The sequence below is a fragment of the Nuphar pumila genome, chromosome 11, assembly GCF_984573655.1.
Source record: "Nuphar pumila chromosome 11, dmNupPumi1.hap1.1, whole genome shotgun sequence".
NCBI lineage: Eukaryota > Viridiplantae > Streptophyta > Magnoliopsida > Nymphaeales > Nymphaeaceae > Nuphar > Nuphar pumila.
In genome coordinates, this window is record NC_143259.1 from 107,405,791 (window position 1) to 107,420,814 (window position 15,024).

At 38.6% G+C, this 15,024-nt stretch overlaps 1 protein-coding gene across 2 annotated transcripts; it reads right to left on the minus strand.

Annotated features, from left to right (window-relative positions):
- Nucleotides 1-688: 688 nt before the first annotated feature.
- LOC149822732 (uncharacterized) lies at nucleotides 689-10,846 on the minus strand. 2 transcript variants are annotated; one of them, XM_089980023.1, is made up of 2 exons: nucleotides 9,707-10,846; nucleotides 689-759 (listed from the first exon to the last, which is right to left on the minus strand). In XM_089980023.1, exon 1 carries the CDS (start codon nucleotides 10,736-10,738, stop codon nucleotides 9,764-9,766), a length of 975 nt encoding a protein of 324 aa, XP_089836149.1. In that variant the 5' UTR covers nucleotides 10,739-10,846; the 3' UTR covers nucleotides 689-759; nucleotides 9,707-9,763. The 2 variants fall into 2 exon arrangements, with proteins under 2 accessions (XP_089836149.1, XP_089836148.1); XM_089980022.1 differs by lacking the exon at nucleotides 689-759 and adding an exon at nucleotides 5,466-6,019.
- Between the last annotated feature and the right edge of the window lie 4,178 nt (nucleotides 10,847-15,024).

Sequence of the window (15,024 nt, forward strand, 5' to 3'; positions counted from 1 at the left end):
TTTTTATCTGCTAAATATGTTTTTGACGTAGAATTGTATAACTTGAAATCCTTTTTCTTCATGTCCATTTTCCAAAGAATGCAATGCTCGTTGCTCCAATTACAACATAAATCTAGATTATGTAAACATTTACTTGTAAGTATGCAAAGTTGGGTAAAAACATACCTTGCAGCATCAAAGAAATGATACGACAAGTCGTTGCTCTTCAAGCAGTCAGTTGCCCCACATCGCCGCCCTTTAGTTGCAACTATTTGTTGTGAACAAACAAGGTTTACCAATTAATTTTTATTAATCTGTAGTAAAACAATATAAACATCACTTTTATAACTCAGAGAAATACAAGATAAGATAAAGGGTCTTCGGCAAGTTGTCTCTTTCTCTGTTCTCGTTGTGAGCTACTTGGATTCTTTCTACGAATTTTGCAAGATGTTATATAGTAAATCCAGTATGGTAATAAAAGAACAAACAAAATTATGTGCAAACGTAACAAAAAAATAAACAAATTAAAATGCAAAACTAATACTTACAGTTTCTTTGCCAAACTTATACTCTTTCAGCTCTGAGGTATTCTCTTCTATACTTCATTAACCAGTTCTTAACAACAAAATAAATTGTACGATTAATATCAAATACACACACATGATTCATGATATTGCTTATACCCCATCTTGAATTGGTTATTCTTTGCTCTTCGAAACTCAGGGCTCTTTGAATCCCTTTCTTTTGTAAGAACATTTACGAACATACATCTCGAACTACCTAGATATACACATAAAGAAGCAATTAATTAAAAAACATTGGATATGCACACAAAGAAGCAATTCATTAAACAATATTGAATATATATATATATATATATATATATATATATATATATATATATATATATATATATATATATATATATATATATATATATATATATATATATATATATATATACATACATATTGTTATTTGTGGTGCCACCTGTTGTGGCTAACCTCACCACATACACTGCACATGTATGACACAACATCCATGTGTTTTTGTAAGACCCGTAAAATTTTTGAAGAAAATTTAATGAAACGATGGGACTCTAGAAATGCTTATATATATATCGTGTCATTGAATTTTCTTCAAAAATTTTATGGGTCTTACATCAAGTTTTTCAACTATTTCCCCCTATCCAATTTTTTTCGCTTTGCACAATCTTACCAAAAAAATTTCTCTAAAATCCATGGATTTTACGTTGGTATTTTGGGGCATTACAGTTTTGTTCTCCGTCTATTAACCTTAGGTTGCCCTGCTTTACAAACCATTTTGGTTAGATAGACAACTATAAGAGTAGGTGGAGCGATGTGTGCGACATTATCCGCCATCGAGAATAATGAAGATTGATTATATATAGTGCAATACGATTCAACTTTGAACCACTTGTCGCAGTAATCCTCTACAAAATGCCATTGATCACATGTTCGCAAGGAATTCAACTTACCTGTCACTCTTCACAAGAGCACAAGCACCTCTGAAGATCAACATTGTAACCGTGAGATCGATCGCAAGCTTCGTAACGTTATTGAAGGCAATGCACTACTTGCACACGTATTTGTTGTGCCATTTTCTTCAATTTCTCTAATTTTTCTTGACCTTCGACACCACAATGCCTGTCATATGCTGCCCCATAATCTTTTTTTTCTTAAAAAGTTTCATTAGCATAAGATGAAGCTTTTCAATAAATGGATTTAAGGGCTTGTCACATATGGCGGAAATCCATGAATTAAAGTTTTCATATAGGCCATATATAGGGGACAACATGCTTTAAACCTTGATGCCTATATGAGACAACTCTTAATACTCCTCTCTCTTTAAACTCATCGAAGTGTATGAATTCATGTTTTAATACCTCTAAAAAACACGCCTATGAATCTTTGAACAACTTATCAACAACTGCAAATGCTACTGAAAACATCTCACCACAAGGATCAATACTATGGGCTGACAATAATATACTCACGTATTTTTCTTTTAGGAACATGTCATCTACCATAAGAACTGGATGATATCCTTTAAAAAACCCATCAATTCTTGTCCAGAAGGATAAAAACATGTACTTAAATTAATCTTTATGATCGATCTTAATATGCCCTAACAATCATCGATTAACATTTATCAGATGATCCAAATAGGCGGAAAGCATCTTGAAGGACTATTTAAATGAACTATATAATGTAGCCTTAGTGTGTTATTGTTCACACCATGCTTGTTTTTAAGTAACCTCCACACCTTCCTCGCGACTGATGTCATTTATGATTTCTCTTGAAGTTATCTTTGGGTTATCGTGTACGCGTTTGTAAATCACTTAGAAGACACTTTCTCCACTACAAGGTTGCCTAGTAATCCACCACATGTATGCTTGCTATCATACATCTTCACTTGAAAGAAACTTGTTCAACATACCTTTGTGCAATGGATCTTCTAGGAGTAATCAATCGCCATATGAGCATTCTTTCTCGTGCATACAACAATTACTTTATTATTGGAACTCCTTAAGAATTTTGTTTTATAATTATTCCTAATTACATGATCCTTAAAAAACTCGTGACAGTGCTGGAGATCATTAAACTTTTTGCCCAAAGCATGGTCTTGATCGTTTGAGTGTGTTGATAGCTATTGAAATTGTTCACAATCATTAAGTCTTTCATTACATAATTGCTCATACAAATCAGATGTCTTCGCTTCAATAATTTTTAATTACTCTTTATTGTATGAAAACCCATTGAACGAGAACCAAGAGTTTGTATTCTCCAATACCATGGTATACTCACCATCATCGATATCATTTGATTTTTCACTGCCAACATAATTATTGTTATCACTAATTGACTTTTTGGTTGCACCAACTACATCAAAATTCATTATATTAATCGTTTCATTTGCTTTTATGTATGCATCATTCCTGTATTTTTAACATTCAAGATTAACCATTAAAATATCACATTCATCATCACACCTACATCTCAATAATAAATTACATCAAAATTACTTGTACCTAGCATTATTGTATGCCTGAAAAGGTTGTATGTCATTCAAATTATTGCGATGAAGATCACTAACACTTCTTTACCCACATGGTTTCATGTCCTTTGCATTGATCTATTGATCATGTATAACATCAATATCGTCCACTGTTTGAGACAATTGGATAATCGACAAATAACTCAAATCGATAGCTGCACATTCTCCACGAGATTCACATCATTCCATTGATCAACTACTCCTTGTTTAACTTCTTCATTAACTTTGAATACTTTCAAGTAAACATTACCACTAAATAACATTGATAATGCATCATCTTCCTCCTTAATATCTATCCATATTTCTTGGTTTTTTGGAGAATAGCTAACCGGATGCTCAAAGCCGCATATTTGGTTTTATGAGACATCAAAGCCCCAAATTTTTTAAAGATAATATTTTTGAAGACCACTATAGATTTTCAATTAGTGTAATCAGACATACAATAGTGTACTTTAGCCCTTTCAGACACCATCATTGACTGCACACAACAACCACGATAGTGTACTTTAGCCCTTTTAATGCTTGTGCACAGTGAAGCCTAGCCCCATTACACCAACACAAAAACAACAAATATTAACTAAAAGACAAGCAAACAATCATAAATCATCTATAACAATATATATTTCTATAAAAAAACCATAAATACTCTAAATGGTAGTCAATCACAAGAATGATACTGCAACGTCCTTGAAAATATGCATAGGAATACACAATTATATATTGTATGAAACTTGCATTTCAAACCTATAGATAGGGAAGTCGATCACAAGGATGATGTTGCGACCTCCTCGAAATGCAAGAATTGCCGCAAAAGTAAAAGTTTTTTATAAACACAAACAAGAAAAAGAAACCCTAAAACAAAAATGAGTATATATATGATTCAACAAAATCATAACTATTAAGCAAAATTGCTTATAAGAAAAATTTTGCAAACATGTAAGTAGCTTATTTGCGATTTTGTTGGTTCCCTTTAAGTGGAGTTTCACATATAAATTTATGTGATTTTACAATATATGTGAAATTGTATGTTATTTGTGAGAGTTTTTTCACAAATATTTTTATGCAACATTTTTTATTATAAGCAAAAGATTATGATATTTGTAATTTTAGTTTCACCAAAATTTAACAAATAAATTTATGCAAGTTGGTAAGGTCTAAATGCGCACAAAAAAACTTGTGATTCTGAATTTAAGTGGGTGTCGGAGATAGCCAACAGGTAGTACAATTTTATAAAAAATGCTTAAATTCACAGTTGTGAAGGATAAGTATTCTAACAATGTCAGATATTTACAATTTTGAAAATCAGGAGAATATTGAAAATTGTAAGATTTTTTAAAGAATCACATCAAATTACTCATACAATATGGTTATTTTCCTATCTGAAAACTAAAAGACAACTCTAATTTGGCACCAACGGTCAATTTAAAAGATTACATGGATCAATAGTTTTATTGGCTCAAGATTCCTCCATAAACTCCGCGAAGTCAACACAGATTGAGCCCAAGAGACACCACCACTTGGGACCTCGCTGTAGACTCAGCTGGCTCGGCCAAGTCTAACGTGTGAGTCCATCAGTTACTACATATTATATAATGTGCAGCGAACTCAGAATCTTGCCTCTTTCTCTTTAGCTGAGTATCCAAAGTGAAGTGTTTGGGAGTAAAACCATCAAGAAACTCAACTAATCTTCTACAGACTTGGAAGTCTTCAAGGACTGCAGCATTATCTAATACAATTGAGAACCTTGTCTTTATGGGTTCATGTCGTATAAGCAGGGGCTGGACAAGATATGATACAGGTAGGGATGCAGACAAGACGGGTTTCAGATCCCAAAATACACTGGGGAGGCGAATCGGTTCGGATCTGGGACAGCCAAATTTTGCAAATTCCTCTTACTGGATCCTACACATTTGCAACCCTAGATACAGGAAACCTAGTCATCAAGTGCAACAAATCCTGCAAGATAAGAAATCTAGGCAGATCTTGCATGTAAACCCCCAAGACAAATATGAAGCTTTGGCAAAGTTCATAGATCACTGCAGTAAACTGAGGGACAAAGCACACTATATGGAACAGGCTAACATTAAATCTCAAACGGTCACATCTGTTTTCAATTTATTTTGCTTAGAATAGATTTATCAACCATTCGTGTCAACACAAAACCACCTTAATTTTGCTAAGATGGATCCTGATCTAATGCATGCCAAACACCTATTGCCTGTCAGTCTTTGGTCTAAGAGGGATGGTATATTCTCATAAAACTAAAAACCTCATCCTTAAGATTAGCAACATATTGATAAAATAGAGGAAAAGTGACTTTCGTCACTCATATTTTGGGATCAAACAACTCAGGTTCCAAATAAAAACTTCAGGAATCCTTTCCAGAAGGAGAATCAGAAGATTTGGTAGTGTTTGCAATCATCAAGTTGCAACAAACGCTGCAAACAGAAATATGTTTCATTTGCATCTCAAACGGCTCAAATTTACAGTAAATAGAAAATCAGCAGGAGAATCTTATACAGATAAGGAAACTACTGCAGGGTCTATCGAACACCAAGGAAGCATTTGCTTGTCATGGAAAGCTGGAAACGCACGCCATCAGATGCGTTTCCGTGGGGCCCACAAGTGGCAAAACAAACATCAGGTATTCTGTCTGCAAGGAAAGGGAGCACGAAATCATCGCTGGACCCCCTTTTCAGAAGAAACGGTTCCCGTTGAGGGGGTTCTGATTCCTTTTCAGCGGAAGGAGAGTTCGCGGAAGAGGTACTGCGGCACTCTCTTCCATGACAAGCAAATGCCCCCTAAAGGAGGCAAGATCTGAGAATCCCCACAGAAAATCAAGGTTGTAACAGCTGATTTTCCATGAATCATTGGTAGACATTGCGTTAGCAACCCAGACACGTTGATAAATTAATGAACTCCATTCCAAATAAGATCACCAAGACTTTTCCTAGTAAAGCTTCTGCAATCGGAAAAAACTCGTGGATTAAAGGTGAGACAAACAGAAGTAAAACAAGGAACATATTGGAAAGCGAAGAAATTCAACTGTTTTTCACTAAATAGCAGTGACCATTCTTCATGCAAAAGAAGTTAAATATATGAAACAAATACATAGACTACAGCAAAACAATATATTTGATTACTTCAAACAAATTATTAGCACATGAGATGTGGATATATTGTGCAGAGATGTCGAAGAAAAATTCATTTAATTGCATCAATCTTTCAAGGAGCTCATTCCAGGCCTGCTTGAATTGTTTGAAAACTCACCAAGTCCACTCAGTTGACTTGGCTCGACCCAGCCTGACTCGGCCATTCACCGGGTCAAATTATTGAATAACTTGGAACTTAACAAAACTTGGCCGAGTCAGCCAAGACTTGAACTGCTACTAAGTAGAAAACAAGGGCTCTGGTTTCCAGCCATAGGTGTAGAAGAAAGCAAAAGTGAGATTTTTGTCTTTTGTGGATCGCTTGGATAGATGCAGTAACCTGCGAGAATGGGGTACCCTAAAGTTGACCAGAACAAAAGAAATCCATTACTTGGACCAACAGATTTATTATGCAGAAATGAATAGAAATCAAGAAACAAAAAATAAATTTAAATACTTTTCTGCAGACACAAGAGAAGCCTAAAATGATATTTCAACTGAACAATACCGAGAAAGAGATAGAGAGAGAGAAGGAAATGGGAGGAACAAGATTGGTTGATTCTTGAGATTGAGGAAAGAGCATGACCTAAAAAGTCATAAAGATCTAGGAAAAATCTATACAAGGTTGCAATCTAAGTCACATGGACTCGGCAAAGTAGGTGCTGCACCCGCATCGACGCGACGCAACACGGGTGCGGCACCCAATGCAGTCAATATGACCTTGGGTGAGGCCAACGCACCCAGGGTCATTTTCGTCCAATTTTTTAACGTAAAAAAAAAAACTGTTGCCAGATCAAAAGCGGCTGCGAAAGAGGATTAGGGCAAAAAAAAAATTCCCTAATCCTCTCCTCTCCCGCGCGGCTCCGCTCTCTCCCTCGCCTCCTCTCCTCCCGACATCTCGCAGGGGAGCCCGATGCCACCTCCTCCTCTCCCTTGTTGCAGGTACCCTCTCGCTCTCTTGTTGGGTCGGCAGGGGAGGGGCCGATCCCCCCTCCCTGCTCCCTCTTATTTCAGGGGAGGGGCCGAGCCCCCCACCCTGCTCTCTCTCTCTCTCTCAATATATATATATATATATATATATATATATATTCTGCTGCACCCCCGCACCCGCACCCATGTGACAGGTTGCAATGAATCTCCATGGGACCCAAAACCTTCTCAAACTAGGCTCATCGTGGCTTCCTTGAATATCCCTCACTCTTTCTCTCCCCACTATCAACCCTTTTCAAATAAGATAGAACCAACCTTCTCTTTTCAAAAACCAGAAATACTAAAAATATATATTTCTAATTAATTTTATGTATTAATCTAAACATCATTAAGTTTACCATTCTAATGTATAACACTTTATCGGTATGTTCAAGCATGTATAACAAGGCCACAAAACATTTAACATGATATGCATACAAAATTTTAATACAGTACTATCCACCATATTTAACACCCAATTCTAAAACAGAGATAGATCACGTCAGCAGGGCATTAACTCGGCATGAATCTGGTTATATACCACCCAACAAAGTCATAACTGAATCCTAACTGTCAGACCAAACCACAATCAGGCCACTGACCTGGATTCATTCTGTTTACATGACAAAGGCTATGAAATATTTATTGCAAATATTGCAATAGTGACATATAGAAACATGACTAAGTAGACCTTTTCGTGCACATCAATGCATCACCTGAATCATCAGCGATACCAAGATCCAACTTGTGTCAGAACTGTTTTTCACTTTGCTTCCATAGTAAAGAGAGCATTGAAAATTGTTAACAGTTGCCAAATGATAATTAAGTAAAGGCTAACAGCATTACACATTAGAAACTCAAGGTACCAGATATACTACATCACATAGTTACAGGTGCTGGTGTGTGATATGATGTATACCACTGGAACAATACCGTTTCTTCCCGAGCAAAGAGCATGAGAATGCTGTCACAGTGTACACTTTAAAGTTTAAACATATTGATTGGAGAACACCACTGAGAATACAATCTAGAAATGAAAGCATATAAAATACACCACATAACATTGTCCCATGGATACGGCTAAAAGGAGGTGGAACACATTATTGTGTAGTTTTCCAGTAAGAATGGCATATGAGACAGCATACTGGAGCAAAGTTGGGTATACTCTGACACAGCATATAATAAAATATGTCTATTTATGGCAGCATTGATACGAGCATGGTGGGCCTTTCTTAATTCTTGTTCGTGTGTGTGTGTGATGGAAGTAATATCTTTCATGAAGAGAAAAACAAAAAATAAAAAGGGAAAAGGAAGTGCAAGGGCAGCCACGGTTAACCCAAAAGAATCAAATAAATGTATTTGTTGAGAATCTTAAAATTCTTAGAATGGAATTTCATCTAGGATCATCAGGACTCATGCACGTAAAAGCATGTATGCTTCTATATTCAGTTGAATAATTACAACTTTGTGACAGAGATCTTTGCAAAGGTATATGACAAGAGAATTGAAGCTAAAACATAAATGATAGCTGACAATTAGTATTGTTGATGTTGTTATTATTTAGTAGCAGTGATGGAACAGCAGAAACAACATCATGGTGGGGTGTTGTTTAGGGAGATTGTCAAGTGAAAGGAGGTAGCATCAAAGAAAACTCAATCGCAATAGAATATGGGAATGAGGGCGAAAGATGATGACCCAGGAATCCCCTTTGGCTACATTTTCAAATCCTTTTCTGGTCGAATTCCCACCTTCACTTTGTTATTAACTTCATCTCTTTCTATTTCTTTCATTTAAAGATTGATCATATAATTGTATAAGGTTGTTAATGGCACTCGCGACAAAATTGTAAATGATATATCACAAGAACATAGTATCACCAAATAAAATCAAGAGTAAACTATCTATGAAAGAAAATAAATGATACTTCATTGAACTACAGACCCTCATGTGAAGAATAAAGTGAAAAGCATTATGTGCATCAGTTTTGTGCCTTCCTTGTTGAGCCAGTTTAATTGCTGTCAGATTGATGAAAAAGAATTGTTGTATATCCAGCATCTGGTAAATTCACTTAGACCAATTCTTTTACATAAAATGAGCTGTTCTATTAGTGATTTGAAGCATTAAAATGCACGTGCAACACACACTTCTCTCAATACCATTTCTTAAATCTGTCTCAGCATTTTCATTATTGTTATGTCTTATTCTGCATCTATTCATGGTGGTCCAATATGAATCAATGAAAGAAGTCACTCTGGTGCTTAAAGAAGAATGGCATAAAAACTAATAAATGAAACAAGCTATTCAACAATGTAATGAAAAGGTTTAAAAATCTACAATCCTTCCCACCCATTCAGAACCATCCCAATTAGTTCTTTTCAATAGATCATAGATAACATGACATACACCATTGATCACCGATTACAAATTCGGCATTATCTATAGAACATACACCATTAATCATCCATTCCAAATTCGCGCACAGAAGGAAAGAACAAAAAGGCAGAAAGAACAATTACACAAACACCACCCACCAGAAGATAAAACAAAGAACAGGAATGGTGTGCCATTACAACATCCGTTGTTGGTTGCTACTCCAAACTCTCCATCTGAATGCTGCTCTTCAGGGGCACATACTCGCCAAGATAACCCCCAAGATGGTCATACAACGCAGATTTATCAATTCCCTGATGATGGTAAGCCTTGCACACATAGTAAAACACACTCTGCACCAGAAACCCCACCAAATTCACCAGAACAAGAAGGCCCACAAGCAAAAACCCCACCAGAAACTTCGCCCCGAAGCTCAAATCGCCTCTCCCGCGCACGACGAAGTTGCCGAACGCCGCCCCGATCGCCGCACAAGCCACCAGGTAGACGAACACCAGCATTCCCGCCAGACCCATCTTCCCCCTCAACAATTCCCTGCTCTTCCTCATGGCCGCCAGCCCGTAGGCGTCCTCGAGGACGGAAACGACGCTGGCGAGGTGCCAAATCGCGGAGATGTAGATGTGGAGGAACCCGAAGACGACGCCGAGGAGGAAGACGACGAGGACGAGGGTGAGGGAGGCGCCGTCATCGTCGTCGGCGTCGGAGCCGGAGGATGTGAACATGAGGGCGAGGAGGATGGAGAGGACGAATGCGGCGTAGTAGAGGAACATGAAGAAGAAGACCCAGAGGAAGGTGTGGAAGAGAGGTTTGAGGAGGCGAGGGATGGCGGAGAGGAGGGCGGAGAAGGAGATGGACTTGGAGGTGTAGATGCAGGCGACGCTGTAGACGACGGCTCCAGTGGAGAGGAGGGAGAAGGAGAAGAGGAAGAGAAGGTAGAGGGATTGGAAGACAAGGAGGGCGGCGAGGAGGGAGGAGGAGGGGTTGTTGTAGCGGTGGAGCTGGCGGACGAGGGGATGGGTGATGAGGGAGTGGGCGAGGATGGCGAAGGAGAGGGGGAAGACGAGGACGAGGGTGATGGCGGAGAAGTGCTTGGGGGAGGAGCGCGCGATGGCCACGGCCTGGGTTAGGATCGTTAGGGGGCCGATGTACCCCAGCTCCTCTGCTTGTAGATCCATTGAGAGAGAGAGAGAGAGATTTGCAGAACCAAGAAGCTCAACTCCCTTGTAATCTTCCCCTTTTCAATTGTTATAGATTTAGAGAGAGAGAGAGAGAGAGAGAGAGAGAGAGAGAGACTTGTGTTTACTTGTTTAGAGAAAGAGAGAGGGGGGAAATCTTTGGCAGATGAGTGAAAACGGTATTTTATGAGTAGCAGCAGCCAGCAGCAACACAGGATAGACTCATATTACATTTTGGTGGTCTTTTGATATGAAACCGTTGGATCTTGGATCCTAAGGGATTGAATCTTGGACATTTATTTGTGGGTGTTAAAATCTTGGTCCCACTGTGTGCATTTTAGGAGGGCATGATATTTCATTATTTGATTGCTAGACGAGTCTTCAACTTTTCAAAACTAATTCAGTAATTGCTTAATCAACTGTTAATGCACCAATCTGTGTTTTCTGCTTTTAGTTCCCCTTTTTGTGATAAACATGGTTGTGCATATAACTGCCTCTCTTTTCACTCTTATAAATGTATAATGGGAACGTGCCTCTGGCTAAAATACATCTTGTTCTTTATTCTATTGTTTTGGGGAAAGAAGACTTGTCCTGCCCAATGTTGTCAGTATCGGTTAGGGATGGCAGTGGACCGGGGAAAGCCGGGCCCGCTCTGCCTCGCCCCGTTTGGACCGGGGATGAAGGGTATGAAACGGGGATGGAGGCGGGGACAAAGGTTAAAATCCATCCCTGTTTGGGGATGAAGGCAGAGATGAACTTACACTTTTCCCCACTGCGCCCCGTCCCTGCCACGATCCCTGCCTAGCCTCGCCCAGCCCCATCCCTAGTCCTTCTAAAGGATGGCAATAGACTACGGGGAAAATGGGGCCCCGCCTCACCTCATCCCCGTTTGAACCAAGGATGGAGGACATGAAACGGGGATGAAGGCACGGGTGGAGGTTAAAATCCATCCCCATCCGGGGATGGAGGTTCTAATCTTGAGACGGGGCAGGGTGGAGACCCTGTCCCCCTCCCCGGTCCATTGCCATCCCTAGTATCGGTATCGGCCCTGAATCGTTTGGCCAATGATTTCGGTTCTCAAGTGAATGGTTCTGAATGGGCTAAAAAATAATTTAAAAATATTTCAAGTCAATGAAAACATGACAGGTGTTAAAACTATTAAAATAATATTAAAAAATCAATTTTAAGTATTTGTTTACATTTATTAAAAAATAAAAATGAACAAAATTATTTAACATACAACAAATAGAAAATAGGCGATAAATTGGATTTTTTTTCACTTTGTTCCCATCCAATGAGTTTGTACCAATAAAAATTGTGATAAGCTGAAATAATCCTGGATATTTGTGATTATAAAATGACTTTAGCATTCTCTTGGGTATGAAAGGATATCCATGCCAAAGATTGGAGTTGATATTTTCATTTCTTTCAACTGTCCGGCATGACCCGATCCAAATACAGATTAATTCCATTGTACATCCAGGATAGACCTAAAAAGACATGATCGCAGGTAGATGCTTGGCATGTTCTCCCTTTTCCCTGTCACAATAGGGCTTGAGGTCAGTAATAATGAAAGAGATCAGGCTAAGTATTCATGTTGAACAGTTTTTAATATTTACGTTGGGGCATTCAGGTTGGTCTTATGTCTTATTGTATGGAATCGAGTATAATTTATAAAGTTTCAACCCAAGTTCTAGTCAGATATCTGTATTTTTTTCACTGTAAAACATATAAAAAAATTTCATTATTTTTTCTTTGGTCTAGATTATACTATTCACGTCTACACCTGCGTATGGTTTTGCATATGGTAGGTTAAGTTTGGTCATGGTACGTACACTTCTAACCTCCAGTTTGCATCTATTTTGACAGTGGTTTGTAAAAAAAAAGTTTAGAACAGCACAATAATGGCAGCCAATTTGTGATTGGAAATTGAAAGTTTTTTTTCTTACATTTTTATCAACAAAGTATTGACAAAAAACTAAATAGTGGAGAGAATATTTAAACAAGAACAAAATTAAAAGAATAAAAGAAAATGGGATGTTTTTCCTTGAGATGTCGTTGGTACAAAGATGTCATGATAAAATCACAATATTTTTATTTAAACAATATCACGACATATTAAAAAATATCACGATATTTTGTCTGTTTAAAACAGTGATGAAAATGCTCAATATTTTTTAGGTACTTTGAAATATTGCTGATATTTTTTTTTAAAGGCAAGCTGAGGTTAGGCAGACCCATAACCAAGTGAAGCCAGCTTTTGAGTTTTTGCGCAACAAAAGTTATGCGTATGGTAAAAATTGCCATTATACAACTGCATCAACCTAGCTTAATCAAGTTTTAAAGATTGATCAAGCTCAGATGGCTTATTTATGAGCCTATGCTTGTTCAGGCTCGGCTAGTTTACTTAACCAAACCAGTTCGAGCTGGGTTCGAAGTTCCAGCTCGGATCGTTGTTCACCCCTGTTTACAAGTCACCCTATCACATAGGAATGTGTAAACCCCTCCGCCGATTTCGTGGGAGGGGATAACCGTAAATTTTTTTTTTTTTTAAATGGAGGGGGAGGGATAGACAGTTCCCCCAAAATCAAAGAACTGCTTTCCCCCATCTGCGAAGAGTGTGGGGGATGAGGATAAACCAAACCCCCCACGATCGACCGGGGGGGAGGTGAGGGTTATCCTCATCCCACCATGGGGCTATAAATAGCCCTCATGGTGTGCCTCTTTTCCCTCATAGCCGAGCAAGAAGGAGAGAGAGCGGCAGGTAGCAAGGGAGAGAAAGAAATAAAAAAAAAAATAGCGCTTACCGGATTCCAGTGCCGACAACGAGGTAAGGGCTCTCCTTCATCTTCTTCTTCTTCATTTTCTCCTTTCTGGTACAGGCAAAGGGTGCCAGCAGCCATGGCTGCTGGCGAAACTGCAAAAAACAAAAAAAAAATGAGAAGAAAGGGGGGGGTTGCGATATATATATATATATATATATATATATATATATATATATATATATATATATATATATATATATATATATATATATATATATATATATATATATATATATAAGAGAGAAGGGCGGCCGACCGACACCAGTGCACGACCCCTCTACCACAGAGAAGGATAGAGAGGGCCGGCTCCGGCAGTCGGCCCCTCTCTGTTTGAAAAGAAGGGGAAGACAGAAGGGGTGATGCCCCTTCCGCCTACCCTTTTAGGGTTTTTTTTTTGGTAAAGGGGTTGGTCTAGGTGCGGCCTAGACCGAGCCAAAAAAAAGAGGGCCAGTTCGGTCTGTGTGCGACCTAGATCGAACCGGGTTGGTCTGGGTTGTACCCAAACCAAACCAAACCAAACCATAGTTATTAAAAAAAAAGGGTTGGTCGAACTGGTTCAGACTCAAACCGGTTTGGGTCAAACCAGGTGAGACTGAACCAGTCCGGGTTTAAACCAGATTGGGTTAGGTCTGATTGGGTCTCGGATCTATATTGGTTCGATCTGGATCATTCCAAATCTGGATCTAGTCTGATCCAATCAATCTGGACAAATCCAAATAGAACTGGATCCAGAGAGACATGGGTTTGGATTCGAACTGACTATTTTAGATCCAAAACAAATATGAATCTAGTTCAGATCAGTTCTGGATCTGAATCAGAACTGGGTCTGGGTCGAGTCAAACAATTCTGGATTTAGATCAAAATTGGGTATAGATCCGATCAGACAATTCTGGATTCAGATAAAAAATGGGCGACGAATAAGAAAGAAAAATGCAGGCAATTTGAGAAGGGCTTGAGACCCAAAATTCTGAGGTTGGTAGTGCCAAAACAGATAAAGAAATACAGTCGGCTTGTGAACTACGTCTCAAGGTACGAATTTTGGGAATTGAGAACGAAAGAGAAGCCACAGGAGAACAAGAAGCCTAAGAATGAAGATAAGGTCAAGCATAATGGTAGCGATGTGGCAGAGCCCTCTAAAATAAGGGAAGATTTTAGCGGAAGTACAAGAGACAATACGGAGGTCAAACCTCTGGTCAGAACCAGGGTAAACAAGTCAAGAATGTGGGAGGCCAACAAGTAAAAAGACAAAAGATCTAGAAGCTGGCTCAGTCGGACAACGCATGCAGGACTTGTGGTCTCCAGAGGCACTATGGCAAATATGACCAAAGGAATGTCAAGTGCTTCAACTATCGGTAGATGGGTCACTATGCCAATGACTGCCCGCAACCTGATCGGAGAAGCAGTGCACCCCCAAAACAGAAGCCCGTGGTATCAAGTCGCGCTTTTGTGATTGTTCTTCAA